The sequence below is a fragment of the Zalophus californianus genome, chromosome 3 (genome assembly GCF_009762305.2).
Source record: "Zalophus californianus isolate mZalCal1 chromosome 3, mZalCal1.pri.v2, whole genome shotgun sequence".
Taxonomy (NCBI): Eukaryota; Metazoa; Chordata; class Mammalia; order Carnivora; family Otariidae; genus Zalophus; species Zalophus californianus.
This window is the reverse complement of record NC_045597.1, coordinates 61,949,170-61,965,462: the sequence shown is the minus strand read 5'-3', so window position 1 is coordinate 61,965,462 and position 16,293 is coordinate 61,949,170. Positions and strand designations below refer to the sequence as shown.

The 16,293-nt window shown below is 39.1% G+C and overlaps 1 protein-coding gene across 1 annotated transcript in view; it reads right to left on the bottom strand.

Moving 5' to 3' along the window:
• LOC113920286 (phosphatidylinositol 3,4,5-trisphosphate 3-phosphatase TPTE2-like) overlaps positions 1–16,293 on the bottom strand; it is a 141,832-nt gene that overhangs the window by 70,052 nt on the left and 55,487 nt on the right. The window contains exons 10-14 of the mRNA XM_035726869.1: positions 4,770–4,931; positions 3,387–3,506; positions 1,302–1,401; positions 1,097–1,160; positions 308–372 (exon numbers count right to left, since the gene is read on the bottom strand). Of these exons, the coding sequence (XP_035582762.1) occupies positions 308–372; positions 1,097–1,160; positions 1,302–1,401; positions 3,387–3,506; positions 4,770–4,931 (511 nt within the window). The remainder of the gene's footprint in view (positions 1–307; positions 373–1,096; positions 1,161–1,301; positions 1,402–3,386; positions 3,507–4,769; positions 4,932–16,293) is intronic.

Below are 16,293 nucleotides of genomic sequence, written 5' to 3'. Positions count from 1 at the left end.
CCCACAGATGTATGCATTAGCCCAGCTGTGATTAGTCAAATTTGTCCCTGATCAGCAGAACCACCCAGTTAAGCCCAATCCAAATTCATAAACCACATTATCATGAACTAAGTAAATGGTTGGTGCTATAAGTTGCTAAGTTTTTCGGTGGTTCATTACACAGCAAAAACTAATTGCTACCAATCCATTATAATTCTTTACCTGAGAGTGAATTTTTGAAACACTGCCATCTCTGGGCCAATATTAAACTTATGACTCCACAGTCTATGTTTACTGAGAATTGTGAGCATTTGTTAAATACCCTTACCTTAATGGGATTCCTATAGAAAGACTCCTTTCCTGAAGATGGGAATGACATAGCAATAATACGCTCTGGAAGTCAAAATAGTCACTATTATGAATGTCATTATAAATGTGAAACAATATATGAGAAATTAACTTATATATAACCAGACTCCTTTTTCATAGAAAAGAACTTTCTGGATTGAGAATGACAGGGGGGAAAAAAGCTACCTCTCAGGATAATCCAGATAACATATTAAATTATCAGATATAATGACCATTAAACTCACATAGTGTTCTTAAGACTCAACTGGTTCCAGCCATATGGGACAGATTTTGTGTTGACCAGTGGTGAGAATTTATTTCCTATTTAAACACCAAAGAAAAATGAGAGATCTGGGCTCCAGCAATGGTGGAAACTCTCAGGGTGCCTTCCAGTGCTCCTGCCTCAGAAAACTGAGACCCCTTATTCTCTAGGGTTTTAGGAAGAAAACAGGTCTCTTTGAAATCGTTGCAACCCAGAAAAACTACTAGAACTCAAATTCCAAACCAAACAAAGGGAGCCAACTGGAAATCCATTCAGTTTCCTGTACAGTAACCAAGCAGCCCTGATTTGAGAGGACAATGCAGATTTTCCACTGTCAGGGATAAACTACAAATACGTTGTGCTACCATATGGCTCATGTCTTCATGGATAAAGAATGCTTTGAAAGAACATGGCTCAGACAAAGCAAGAACAAAATTCGCATAGTTACTCACACACCAGAAAGATTTGAAGTTAATATAAGTAAATCAACAGTTAAACTTTACAAACCAGTAACATAAGTGAGGTCTAAGTCAAATCCATCCTTCTTGTATCGCCGTTTGTTTCCTGAAACCTAAGAGTTTAAAACAATCATTAATTTGTAAGATGAAAAATTGACATAAAAATAAAGAATATTATATAGATATCTATAACCCTTGTCAGTATTTCCTGAAACAAACATTTTCTGAATCATAAACATATTTTGCCTGCTTACCATCCTTCTGGCCAGCTTTTCAAGATGTCTCTTTTGATGAGCCAGATGAAAAACTCTTATCAGAATGATAAGTCGTAGAGGTCGAAATAAAATTGTCAATCTAACAGTAAAAAGATTCATTTTTGCTTTAGAAATAGGATTTTGTCAATATGGACCAAGCCTAGAGCTGTAGTTCTTAACCAGGGGTGATTTTGTACACACACAAACCCCACCAAGCCTCCTACCCGCCCACCTATGGGATACTTGGCAATGTCTGGGGTTATTTTTGGTTATCACACTGTGTATGAGGGTGTGCTACTTGTATCTAGTGGGTAGAAGCCAGGAATGCTACTAAACACCAATGCACAGGACAGCCCTTATAACAAAGAACTATCTGATCCAAAGTACCAATAGTGCTGAGATTGAGAAACTCTGGTAGAGAGAAATAGTTATATGATAGAATTTGTGGACTGAACTCTTGTGTTTTAAGATGAGTATTTTTCAATCATTTTCCCATCAAAAGTTTCTCCCATCAAAACGGTTCTTGTTCACCTTTGTTTTTCCCATCAGTAACAGAGGCTCACTACAGCTGCTAACACATACCAGGCAGGCAGCAGATTGAGACACTTCCCGAGTGTGCTAGCTGGTGTCTCTCCGACCATCAGAAAAAAACATGATGGCAGAGAACTGATGGTTTGCATATGTGCTTCTCTAACTTGAGTGTGCATATGATTCAGTAGGTCTAGAGTGGGGCCTGAGGTGTTTTTCCTCTTGCATTTCTAGCAAGTTCTTAGGTGATACTGATGTTGCCAGTCAGAGGGCCATATTGGATCCAGTTATTTTAAAACAACTCCAAAAGCCTATCATATAACATCAAATTTTGTTGGGACCTGAATTAAGTCCTAAGCTGTTGGAGTACAGAAAGGAGCAAGCTGTTGGACTAATGAGTGAGCTACCCAACATCTATATCCCAATACACATCTGTTCCTTTTCTTCATTGCCGCAGTAGCAAGAGGAAAAGCGGGGGTAATCATCAGTCTCTCATACACATTTTAGTTTCCTGATACCTAAACAGTTCTAACTTTGCCTCAGCTTTCTTCATTTCAGCTATACTGCAAAATTCCACTTCCATAGTGCTACCTTTGTCACCTTGTTTTCTGTTCCATTTGCTCTTTCTTAGAGAATCATCATTGGAGTCACCCAAATTTTGCATATGCTTAAACCAATACCCTCTTGATTACAGGAAAAACCCAGGAATTTCATGTGTAAGGAACTTGTGATTGAAGCTCAGTGGGAATTCAGTGGGAATTTTTTTAAATTTAAATTCAATTAGCCAGCATATAATACATCATTAGTTTTTGATGTAATGTTCAATGATTCAATAACTGCATTTAACACCAAGAGCTCATCACATCACATGCCCTCCTTAATGCCCATCAGGAGCATCACAATGCCTGACTTCAAGCTATATTACAAAGTTGTGACCATCAAGACAGCATGGTAGTGGCACTAAAACAGACACATAGATCAATGGAACAGAATAGAGAGCCCAGATATGGACCCTCAATTCTATGGTCAACTAATCTTTGACAAAGGAGGAAAGAATAGCCAATGGAAAAAAGACAGTCTCTTCAATAAGTGGTGCCGGGAAAATTGGACAACCACATGCAAAATGAAAATGGACCACCATACACAAAGATAAACTCAAAATGGATGAGAGACCTATAAGTGAGACAGGAATTCATCAAAATCCTAGAGGAGAACACAGGCAGTAACCTCTTTGACCGCAGTGGGAATTTCAAAATGTAGAGAAGTTAAAGTGAGTACAAGAGGCAAAGTCCCAAGTTTCTTCTTTAGAGGCTCCATGTTCTTTATTCAGGTAAAAGTACTTAATCTGTACACCCTTCACTCTTCCCTAAACACAACCATCCTTTAGTTTCCAAGTATGTGGAAATTTGTCTATTTCATTTTTGCAGCTTATTTGGCTCAGAATCAGCACATTCAGACTTAGAAAGATTATGCAAAAGGAAAACTACAGAAAAGGCCCCCCCAAAAAACAAAAGAAAAAAATTAAAACTTTAAGGGAAATAAATATATATTTCTTACCTGGGGATAGTTTGAAGAGACTTAAAGTCATAAAACATATAAATCATATCAACCAGTAGAGTCACTACAATAATGACAGAATCTAAGTAGTTAAGTATATCAGAAAAATATTGTTGTATCCTGTAGTATAAAACAAAAAATATTAGTGTATGCTCTCCCAACGAATAAATAGGGATATTTTAAGAACACAAATTATTTGACTCATCCCATTAAGAATTCTACTTTAATGGATTCTTTAAAATGCATACTAGACTAGACTAAGGGGGAAAACATCCAAACTATATCTTATTTTGTACATACAAATGACAAAAGCATCAATATGGTAACTTAAGTATGGTAAGAGATAGAACCAAACCACTGAATAAGAAGCAAGCAATACCTTCATGTATTGGGTGACAAAGGTGGGCTGTTTGGCAGTACTACTGAGCAATGGAAGCTAAATGTGTCACAGCTTTAGAGCAACTGGGCTGTGAGGAATGTGCAAGAGGAACACAAGGTCCAGTAATTTGGCTTGCAAATTCTGGCTTTGCGCCTACAGTAGAATCACAGTAGGCTGGAATTTCCTCCTGTGAAAGCTGAACTTCCATCCACTTTGCCTTCCTCCCCAACACTGGCTCCTTCAGCCAGGAGCACTGGTGCTCCAAGGAACCCTTCTTCCAATTCTAGGGTAGCCCCTCTCAGGCTCTGAGTAGCCTGGGGGTAAAAACTGTCCTTGGTTCTGAAGTATGAGGATAGAAGTTCAGCAGGAGAGGAGACAAGTAGCCTTCTGAAATGCTCTGGATGAAATGAGGCTGGGGAATTAGTCCCTGACTCCATCGCTGACATCTTCCAGGGCTTGGCTCACTTCATCCACATTTTCACAAAGCCAGCAAGTAAAGAAAATCAGCTGCTGCCTCACCACCAAGCTTCATTGATGGGATGAGCATGCTCAGATCTTTTATGTACTTTAACATAAATTTTTATTTTAACTGAGGTAGGGGGTTGTTCATGATCTATTATCTAGTACTGATACACTGTCAGCTTTTATTTAGATTCAACTCTTGGTGAGATTTATATTTATACCTCACCCACATTGTCCTCTTAATTATGTGCATGCAGACACAATAGGTGCCTGGCCCCACTTTGCAAACCCTTTAAGCTTTACCTGTTGAAGGATCTATAATACATTGCTGGAAACTAGAGTGCCAGTTGCAACAATAATATTAAAGCCCAATCTAGTAGAAATTGGAATTTGGATTGTTTTCTTGTTGACCATGCCTCCGAGGAAAATTATTTTGATTAAGAGGGACACATTTGTTGGGTTGACTTGGTAATTATTTGGGGATGCTTCTCATAGCAGTACAAAATAGCTTTACATGCTTTTAAAAAATTAATCAAACTTACCCTTCTACATATACTCGAAGAAGAACATCCACGAAAAAAAATAAACCAATAACTAAAGAAATTGAACGATACTCCAAAGGAATATACATTGTGCTCTCAGTGACAAGTAGGTCTGTAATGATGAGGGACAGATCCACAAAAATCAGTAAAATTCCAAATATTCTACAACAAAAAAATAGAACAAAGATAAAGTGGTTTTCACTCCTAAAGTTAGAGTACATTTAGGTCAATGATATGATACCAAAATGTCACATAGGATTAAATTGTCCACTGGTAGGGAATACTGTGTTGCCTTAGAATATCAAAACAATTACTAAGTTTTCACCCAATGGAAGCAGTTGTTAGAGAATTAAAATTCCCATACCACCATTTCATGTCATCATGCCCTTTTATAAAAGACACATCAGATTAATACTCTAAGATAGCACAGGCAACCTGAATTAAAGTTACATGTCTCCACTTGTAAACTCTTCTTAAATCTGAGAATTTTTTAAGGGGCTTCTACCTATTTCTCATAACAAATAAGACCTCATTCATATTGATAACTTTTACAAATTTAGCAATAAAAACCAAGTGAGAGCAGGACTAACATAAGCCCTTAAAAGACCACTTTGACTAGTAAGATGTTTTATCAGTAAGATTATATATTAATAGATGCTTCTAGCACAGTGCTGGGCACATGAGAAGGAATTCAATTCCATAAATATATACATGATTGAACTCTAAAGTACCTCCTAAGCCTTTCTTTCATATATTCTAAACACGTTCTTCATAAACTGATTACACTACTTGTATAATCTTGGAAGATAAATTCATTAGTCTTCAAAATACTTTCTTGAGTGATTCAAAAAGATGGCAGAGGAGTAGGGGAACCTATTTCAACCAGTCCCCTGAATTGAGCTGTATATCTACCAGAACATTCTGAACACCCACAAAATCAGCCTGAGATGTAAGAAGATCTATCTGGATCTCTACAAACAGAATATCCCTGGTGGTTGGTTTTGAGGTATGAAGCAAGGAGCTGTGATTCCACAGGCAGATATTGGAAGATAAATGGAAGGAGGAGAGAGCCTCAGGGATCCTGCACCACTGGTGCCTGAAAGCCTCATGCACTGGGGACCTGGCACAGACTCGCAGACTGGTAGCAGCAGGGAAAGACTTTAGGACAGCCCCCCAGACTGAAACCTGGAGCTGCGGGGGCACGCATATGAACTGGGGGCAGCTGGTTATTTTAGAAGCACAAAGGGCAGAGACGTGCCTGACCTTGAGGCAAGGACTGAGAGTGCTGCTGTGGGGCACACAACCCAGGTCGCTGTGATGTTTAGGAACAGACAGAAATGGAGACAGTGTGGCCTGGAGAGCTCACTGAAGAATAGACTGTGATCTATCTGTTCTGAGACAGAGGGTTGGAAACGGTCTCTTCTGCTCTGACTCTTGGAAGAGATGCAGAAATCTGCCAGGGAAAGCCACCAGAGAACAAAAGTCCCCCAAAACTGGTTTTCACTGAGCCCATCCCCCACCACAGGGGGCAGGGCAACTCTGCCCAAACAGGGTTGACTGAGTAGCAGCGTGGCAGGCCCCTCCCCCAGAAAATAGGCTAGAAGAACAAGAGGCCAACAACCCTAAGGTTGTGGGGAGAGAGAGAGAGAGAGAGAGGACTAGAAGATATATTTGAGCAAATTGTAACTGAGAACTTCCCTAATCTGGGGAATGAAACAAACATTCGCGTCCTAGAGGCAGAGAGGACCCCTCTCAAGATCAAGGAGAACAAACAAACATCCCAGCATGCAATAGTAAAACTCGCAAATCTTAGAACCCAGGAAACCATCCTAAGGGCATTTAGGGGGAAGAGATTCCTTATGTTCAGAGAGAGGAATATCAGAATAATGTCAGACCTGTCCACAGAGACCTGGCAAGCCAGAAAGGCCTGGCAAGACATATTCAGGGTACTAAATGAGAAGAACATGCAGCCAAGAATACTTTATCTGACAAGGCTGTCATTTAGAATGGATGGAGAGATACAGAGCTTCCAGGACCGGCAGAAACTGAAAGAATATGTGACCACCGCGCAGGCCCTGCAAGAAATATTAAGGGGGGTTCTATAAAAGAAGAAAGACCCCAAGAGTGATATACAACAAAAATTTACAAGGACAATCTATAGAAACAAGGACTTCACAGGCAACATGATGACAATAAATTCATATCTTTCAATAATCACTCTCAATGTAAATGGTCTAAATGCTCCCATAAAATGGCACAGGGTTGCAGGTTGAATAAAAAGACAGAACCCATCCATATGCTTTCTACAAGAGACTCATTTTGAACCTAAAGATACATCCAGATTGAAAGTGAAGGGATGGAAAACCATCTTTCATGCCAACAGACCTCAAAAGAAAGCTGGGGTAACAATTCTTATATCAGACAAATTAGATTTTAAGCTAAAGACTGTAGTTAGAGATACAGAAGGACACTGTATCATTCTTAAAGGGTCTATCCAACAAGAAGATCTAACAATTGTAAATATCTATGCCCCCAACATGGGAGCAGCCAACTACATAAGCCAACTGTTAACCAAAATAAAGAGTCATACTGATAATAATACATTAATAGTAGGAGACCTCAACACTCCACTCTCAGCAATAGACAGATCATCTAAGCAGAAAATCAACAAGGAAACAAGAGCTTTGAATGACACACTGGACCAGATGGACCTCATAGATATATACAGAACATTCCACCCTAAAACAACAGAATACTTATTCTTCTTGAATGCACATGGAACTTTCTCCAGAATAGACCACATACTGGGTCACAAATCAGGTCTCAACCAATACCAAAAGACTGAGATTTTCCCCTGCATATTCTTAGATCATAATGCTTTGAAGCTAGAACTCAATCACAAGAAAAAAATTGGAAGAAATTCAAACACTTGGAAGCTAAAGACCACTCTGCTTAAAGAATGTTTGGGTCAACCAGAAAATCAAAGAACTTAAACAACATGGAAACCCGTGAGAACAAAAACACATCGGTCCAAAACCTATGGGATACTGCAAAGGTGGTCCTCAGGGGGAAATACATAGCCATCCAAGCCTCACTCAAAAAAATAGAAAAATCCTGAATTCACCAACTAACTTTACACCTTAAAGTACTGGAGAAAAAACAACAAATGATGCCTAAGCCACGCATTAGAAGAGAAATAATTAAGATTAGAGCAGAGATCAATGAATTAGAAACCAGAAACACAGTAGATCAGATGAATGAAACTAGAAGCTGTTTCTTTGAAAGAATTAATAAGACAGATAAACCACGGGCCAGACTTATCCAAAAGAAATGAGAAAGGATCCAAATTAATAAAATTTTGAATGAAAGGGGAGAGATCACAACTAACACCAAAGAAATAGAAACAATTATTAGAAATTATTGTCAAAAACTAAATGCCAATAAATTAAGCAACCTGGAAGAAATGGATGCCTTCCTGGAAACGTACAAACTACCAGGACTGAAACAGGAAGAAACTGACAACCTGAATAGACCAATAACCAGTAGCCAGATTGAAGCACTGATCAAAAACCTCCCAAAAAATGAGAGTCCAGGGCCTGATGGATTCCCTGGGGAATTCTACCAAACAGTCAAAGAAGAAATAATACCTATTCTCCTGAAGCTGTTTTAAGAAATAGAAACAGAAGGAAAGCTTCCAGACTCATTCTATAAGGCCAGCATTACCTTGATCCCCAAACCAGGCAAAGACCACATCAAAAAGGAGAATTTCAGACAATATCCCTGACAAATATGGACGCCAAAATTCTCATCAAAATCTTAGCTAATAGGATCCAACAATGCATTACAAGGATTATCCACCATGACCGAGTGGGATTTATTCCTGGGATGCAAGCGTGGTTCAACATTCACAATCAATGTGATAGAACACATTAATAAGAGACTAGAACCATATGATCCATTGCAGAAAAAGCATTTGACAAAATACAGCATCCTTTCCGGATTAAAACTCTGCAGAGTATAGGGATAGAGAGAACATTCCTCAAGTTCATAAAATCCATCTATGAAAAACCCACAGCAGATATCATTCTCAATGGGGAAAGCTGAGAGCCTTTCCCTTAAGATCAGGAACACGACAAGGATGCCCACTCTTGCCACTATTGTTCAACATAGTACTAGAAGTCCTAGCAACAGCATCAGACAACAAAAAGAAATAAAAGGTATTCAAATTGGCAAAGAAGAAGTCAAACTCTCTCTCTTCGCAGAAGATGTGATACTTTATGTGGAAAACCCAAAAGACTCCACCCCCAAATTACTAGAACTCATACAGCAATTCAGTAATGTGGCAGGATACAAAGTCAATGCACAGAAATCAGTTGCTTTCTTATACACTAACAATGTAACTGTAGAAAGAGAAATTAGAGAATCGATTCCATTTACAATAGCACCAAATCCATAAGATACCTTGGAATAAACCTAACCAAAGAGGTAAAGGATCTATACTCTAGGAACTACAGAACACTCATGAAAGACATTGAAGAAGACACAAAAAGATGGAAAAAACTTTCCATGCTCATGGATCAGAAGAATAAACATTGTTAAAATGTCTATGCTGCCCAGAGCAATCTATACCTTCAACGCCATCCCAATCAAAATACCAATGGCATTTTTCAAAGTGCTGGAACAAACAATCCTAAAATTTGTATGGAATCCAAAAAGACCCTGAATTGCCAAGGAAATGCTGAAAAAGAAAAACAAAGCTGGGGGCATCACGTTGCCTGATTTCAAGCTGTATTACAAAGCAGTGATCACCAAGACAGCCGGGTACTGGCACAAAAACAGACATATAGACCAATGGAACAGAATAGAGAGCCCAGATATGGACCCTCAACTCTATGGTCAAATAATCTTCGACAAAGCAGGAAAAAATATGCAATGGAAAAAAGACAGTCTCTTCAATAAATGGTGCTGGGAAAATTGGACAGCTATATACAGAAGAATGAACCTCGACCATTCCCTTCCACCATACACAAAGATAAACTCAAAATGGATGAAAGACCTCAATGTGAGACAGGAATCCATCAAAATCCTAGAGGAGAACATAGGCAGTAACCTCTCCGACATCGGCCACAGCAACTTCTTTCAAGATACATCTCCAAAGGCAAGGGAAACAAAAGCAAAAATGAACTTTTGGGACTTCATCAAGATGAAAAGCTTCTGCACAGCAAAGGAAACAGTCAACAAAACAAAGAGGCAATCCACAGAATGGGAGAAGACATTTGCAAATGACACTACGGACAAAGTGCTGATTTCCAAGATCTATAAAGAACTTCTCAAACTCAACACCCAAAAAAACAAACAAGTCAAAAAATGGGCGGAAGACATGAACAGACACTTCTCAAAAGAAGACAAATGGCTAACAGACACATGAAAAAATGTGCATCATCATTAGCCATCAGGGAAATTCAAATCAAAGCCACATTGAGATACCACCTTACATCAGTTAGAATGGCAAAAATTGACAAGGCAAGAAACAACAAATGTTGGAGAGGTTGTGGAGAAAAAGGAACCGTCTTACACCGTTGGTGGGAATGCAAGTTGGTACAGCCACTTTGGAAAACAGTGTGGAGGTGCCTCAAAAAATTAAAAATAGAGCTACCCTATGACCCAGCAATTGCACTACTGAGTATTTAACCCAAAGACACAGATGTAGTGAAAAGAAAGGCCATATGCACCCCAATGTTCATAGCAGCAATGTCCACAATGACCAAACTGTGGAAACAGCTGAGATGCCCTTCAACAGATGAATGGATAAAGAAGATGTGGTCCATATATACAAAGGAATATTACTCAGCCATCAGACAGGATGAATACCTAACTTTTACATCAACATGATGGGACTGGAGGAGATTATGCTAAGTGAAATAAGTCAAGCAGAGAAAGTCAATTATCATATGGTTTCACTTATTTGTGGAACATAAGGAATAGAAGGGAAGATATTAGAAGGAAGGGAAAAATGAAGGGGGGGGGGATTGGAGGGGGAGATGAACCATGAGAGACTATGGACTCCGAGAAACAAACTGAGGGTTTTAGAGGGGAGGGGGTGGGGGGATGGGTTAGCCCAGTGATGGGTATTAAGGAGGGCATGTATTGCATGGAGCACTGGGTGTTATACGCAAACAATGAATCATGGTTCACTACATCAAAAAGCAATGATGTACTGTATGGTGACTAACATAACTTAATAAAAAAATAAAAATTAAAATACTTTCTTATAATGGCAATGCAAATTAAAATATTATAAATTTATTTTAAATTCTAAATAATTTTTGTACTATATGGTGACTGAACATAATAAAAAATAAATTGAAATTTAAATTTTAAATAATATTAAAAGGAAGCAAGTATTTTGTGTGACTCTGTATCATAGCTTGAAATCTTACTGTCGTGTAGAGAAGAAGCCTAAGTAGAATGCTTCCAGAATTAAGGAGTACTTCTGGACAAATAAAGTGTTTAATAAAAACTGTTAAAGAATTTTAAAAAGCATGCTTCATTAATTTTACTTTTACAGGTAGAAAAAACTTACTAATATGCTATTATTATCAGGCTTAGATACCATTTCTTTGCAATTCTTAATGTTCAGCTTAACCTAAAATTTCAAGACAAATTATGTTACATTAAATGGGGCACAAGGGCTATTTAGCAACATACTGACAGTGGAAATATTCCCTGCCAGGTCCTTTAACATTAAAAAATATTAAACAATATGTGTAATTATCTCCTTTTCTAGGATCTCACATACCTGAATGTGAGTGACGATGTAAGTGAGTACACAATTCTCTTAATCATGCTGCTGCAAAAAGAAGTAAAAATTAAATTCCAGAGTTTTCAAGTTTATCACAGATTTCTTCTGATATAGAATATGAATTTAGCCAATAAAAAAGGACTTCATAAATACAGTTTGAAAGAAAGTTCTTCAGAATTTGCAAAACAAAATGTTTTTTACCAAGATTTTCAATGTCCTGCTTCATGATTTTTTTTAACTTTCATATGTAGAATAAATGCAAATAAAACTCTAAACTATGTTTAGTAATATTTCCATTGCCCGTAAAGCCCCAGTCCCAAGTTTACAGTATTGTTAAAGTTGGGATCATCAACTAAAGCAAGATAACATGGAGACAGAAAGGCATGGTAGAAGAGATCAATGTTCTATCTCTCCCATTAATGAGCTGTGGGATTCTGTGCAAGTGATCAAACCTTGGCCAGACCTGTTTCCATAGCAGTAAAATAAAAGACTTCAGGGATGGATAGAGAGTAAATGATACTCTTGTCTTATAATATTCATCTCTTGAAAAAAGACACCCAGGAACACAACACTTAATCATTAATGAGAGTCACATTGGGGTGGCAAGTGCACTTTGGAGATACAGAATTTTAGTAAGACACATTTCAAAGGAGAAACACCCTAGAGACTGGGCTCCTTCCATTAATAGGAGGAGGAGCCTATTTGATGGAGCCTCCAGCTATGCCTCCTTTTATTCTATGCCTGGGGACAAGGTAACTACTGGGGAGCAAATTATTGCCATGCTGAAGCCTACAACACAGGGCCCAAATTCCACCCCAACTGGCATTAATGCCAGAGCAGTGTTTATAGCCTGCACCCAACACTGGACTGGACAATGGAGTGAACAGATGAATAGAACTGGGCCTTGCCAAAATTGACTACCGATGAATGCTATTAGGCTAACCTGAGATATAAGAGCTCCCCATTCCCTAAAATTTCTCCCCCCCACCTCCACTCACCACGTCTGCCCAGTCTTAGGAAGCTGAGGCTAATGTGGACACATGACTAATTGGCCAAAAGAGGGGAATTGCCCTGAGGCTGCCATTTTTTAAAACACGCCCTTCTGATCCCACACAGACTGGATCTCTGGGTCGTGAAGAAATTTTATAATAAATCTGAATTTACTTGACAAAGTGACCATACAGAACCCACACCTGACAGAATCATGAGGCACAAAGGGGAGGCTTTAACTTCCCTATCTTTTTCAAAACTACTCCAAGTAAATATACAGTTGAGATTTTTTTTTAAAAATAGTGTGTTAAGAGTGCAGCCTCAAACAACGTGTGTGGAGTTTTCTGGGAAAGAACTGTGACTCAGTAATTCCATATCCAGGAGAAGCATTATTAATATTTGAAAGGAAGAGAAAAACACCCTCCAACATGCCACGACTCAAACCATGACAGCCATGTGCCTTTCCTAAAAGCAATTACTCAAAGAAGTGCCAACTGAGCAATGAGTCAAAATGAAGAACTCAGGAATAAGGAAGATGCCTTATAGAGACAAGGTGTTAAGAAATCATAAATATTCAGAACTAAGTCTAAATAATCATTGTTAACATAGCCTGCAATGTAAACAAATGATTCTAAAACCAAGGATAAATAACATCAAATTCTCCATAATAGTATGGCTTTAATATTGCAGGTTTTCAGGGGAATTCTGGGAAGATGGTGGAGTAGGAGGATCCTAAGTTCACCTTGGGCACACCAAGATAATAGCCATATTAGTGTAACTAACCCAGAAAATGACTGGCAGAAGAGACCTTCCACAGTTCATTGTAGAAAGGAGGCCACATTGAAAAGGGTAGGTGGGGTGGAGATGCAGTGGGGAACAAAACTCCTGCTGAGACTAACCACAAACAAGAGGGACCCCACAAGCATGGAAAAGGGAGAGGAGCAGACTCCACAGCAGGTACCCCAGACACGGGGACCTGCAATGGGAAGATGAGCCCCATAACATTTGGCTTTGAAAGCCAGTGGGGCTTAACTTAGTGAGTTTGTACAACCAGCAAGGCTTAACTCAGGGTACTTTAAAAATCAGTGGGCTTAGTTCTAAGAGAGCCAGAGGGCAATAGGAAACTGAGTCCCTGCCCTTAAGGAGCCAGAATAACCAACAATCGCACTGAGATAAGCATAGAAGCAGCAATTTGAAAAATACCTGGGATATAGTGAAGGAGATTTATTTATTAATCTCAGAGTATGTGCTGGAGAGCAGTGATCTTTAGAAGACTTCTCCAAGAACAAAAGAGCTGGTGGGACCATTTGCCCCCTCCTCAACCTAGATAGCTTGGCACTCATGGGAACTAGTGAGAACACTTTACACCTACCTTGCTAACACCATGTACCCTGCCCCCATGTTCTTCTGTGGATCTGCCACATCCAACATGCCCCACTCATAGGGGCTTCCTTCAAAGTGATACCTGCCCTGAGAAGAGGGGAAGATAACTATACACACCAGGGCTGTTGCAGTCCCAGTAGCTGAACCTTATAACTGGTAGTGCAGAGTACCCTGTCAATTGATGCATGTGCCACCTGAGCAGACAGACAGGGGGCAGGCATCTGATCTGATTGCTGGCCCCATCCACCAACAAAAACATCCTGGGGGGGCAGCACAGGGATACAGAGCAATAGTTTGGGGTCACTGCAGTTCTGGCAGATGGATTGGGGGCAGGTATCTAGTTAGTCTGCAGGTCCCACCCACCAACCAAAGCCTCTCAGGGTAGAACACAGGGAGAATGGCCTGAGTTCGGTGTGACTGCAGCCCCAGCAAATGAGTGAAGGGCAGGCATCTTGTCTGACTGCGGATACCACCCAACTGCAAGTCTACAGCAGCCCCAGACTGGACCCTCAACAGCAGAGTGACCAAACTCTGCCCACAACAGGCAAAGTAGGCCATTGTAGCCAACTGGACCGAAGGAAAATGAGGCTCAGCCTCCAGCAGTAAAGTATATGGAATCCACATAGGAGAAACCCTTGAAGTGCCTGTTTCTGATAAACAGGGACCACAGAACTTCTTCTTAAGGCTGCTACTTTCAAAGTCAGGAGACATAATTGACTTTCCTAATACATAAAATAAACACAGAGAGTTAGTTAAAGTGAGGAAACAGAAGAATGTGTCCTAAATGACAGGACAAAACCAGAGCAAAAGAGCTAAAATGAGACAGAGATAAGCAATATGCCTGATTAAAAAAACTCAAAGTAATGATCATAAAGATACTTACTAGATTTAAAAAAAAGAGTGGAGGACCTCAGGGAGACCTTCAAAAAAAGAGCTATAAAATATAAAAAAGAACCGATCAGAGGTAAAGAACTCAATAACTGAAATTAAAAATATGCTAGAGGGAAAAATAGTAGATTAGAGGAGGCAGAAGAATCAATCAGCAAGCTGGAACATAGAGTAACAGAAAGCAACAAAGCTGAGCAACAACAACACAAAAGAATAAAAAATGTGAATAGGCTAGGAACTCAGCAAAATCATCAAGCATAATAACACTCACATTACAGAGATCCCAAAAGGAGAAGAGAAAGAACAGGGGGCAGAAAATTTGAAGAAATAGCAACTGAAAACTTCCCAAATCTGGGCATGGAAACAGACATCCAGATCCAGGAGGCACAGAGAGCCCCCAATAAAATTAATACATAGAGGTCTACACCAAGACACATAACATTTAAATGGAAAAAGGTAGTGATAAAGAGATTTTTTTTTAAAGCAGCCAGTGAAAATAAAGCAGTTACATAAAAGGGAAACCGCATAAGGCTATCAGATGATTTTTCAGCAGAAACTCTGTAAGCCTGAAGAAAGTAGCATAATATATTCAAAGTGCTGAAAGGAAAAACCTGCACTCAAGAACACTCTACTCAGCAACGCTGTCATTCAGAATAGAAGGAGCGATGCATAGTTTCCCAAACAAAAGTGAAAGGAGTTCATTACTACTAAACCAGTCTTAGAAAAGAAGTTAAAGGAAATTCTTTCTGTGGAAAGAAAAGGCCATTATCAAGAGTAAGAAAATTATGAAAGGAATATATTTCACATGTAAATACAAACATAGTAAGTAGTAAATTAATTACTTATAAAGCCAGTATGGAGGTTAAAGCAAAAAGTAGTAAAATCAATTATATCTATAAAAATCAGTAAAGGGATTCACAAAATAAAAGGATGTAAAGTATGACATCACATACATAAAACGTGAGGGGGGTGTGTAAAAATCTAGTGCTTTTAGAAAGGGTTCAAATTTAAGCAACCATCAATTTAATGTAGATTGCTATATGCATGCATGATGTTATACATGGGGACGCCTGGGTGGCTCACTCAGTTAAACGGCTTCCTTCGGCTCAGGTCATGATCCCAGGGTCCTGGGATCAAGTCCCGCATTGGCCTCCTTGCTCAGCAGGAAAACTGCTTCTCCCCCTGCCTGCAGCTCCCCCTGCTTGTACTCTCACTCACTCTCTCTCGCCCACTCTCTCTAACAAATAAATAAATAAAATCTTTAAAAAAAAAAAAGATGTTATACATGAACCTAATGATAACCACAAATCAAAAACCTGTAATTATGCAAAAAATAAAGAGAAAGGAATCCAAACATATCACATATCACTAAATGAATCATCAAGCCACAAGGGAAGAGAGCAAGAGAAGAACTACAAAAACAACTATAAAACAAGTAACAAAGGGGTGTCTGGGTGGCTC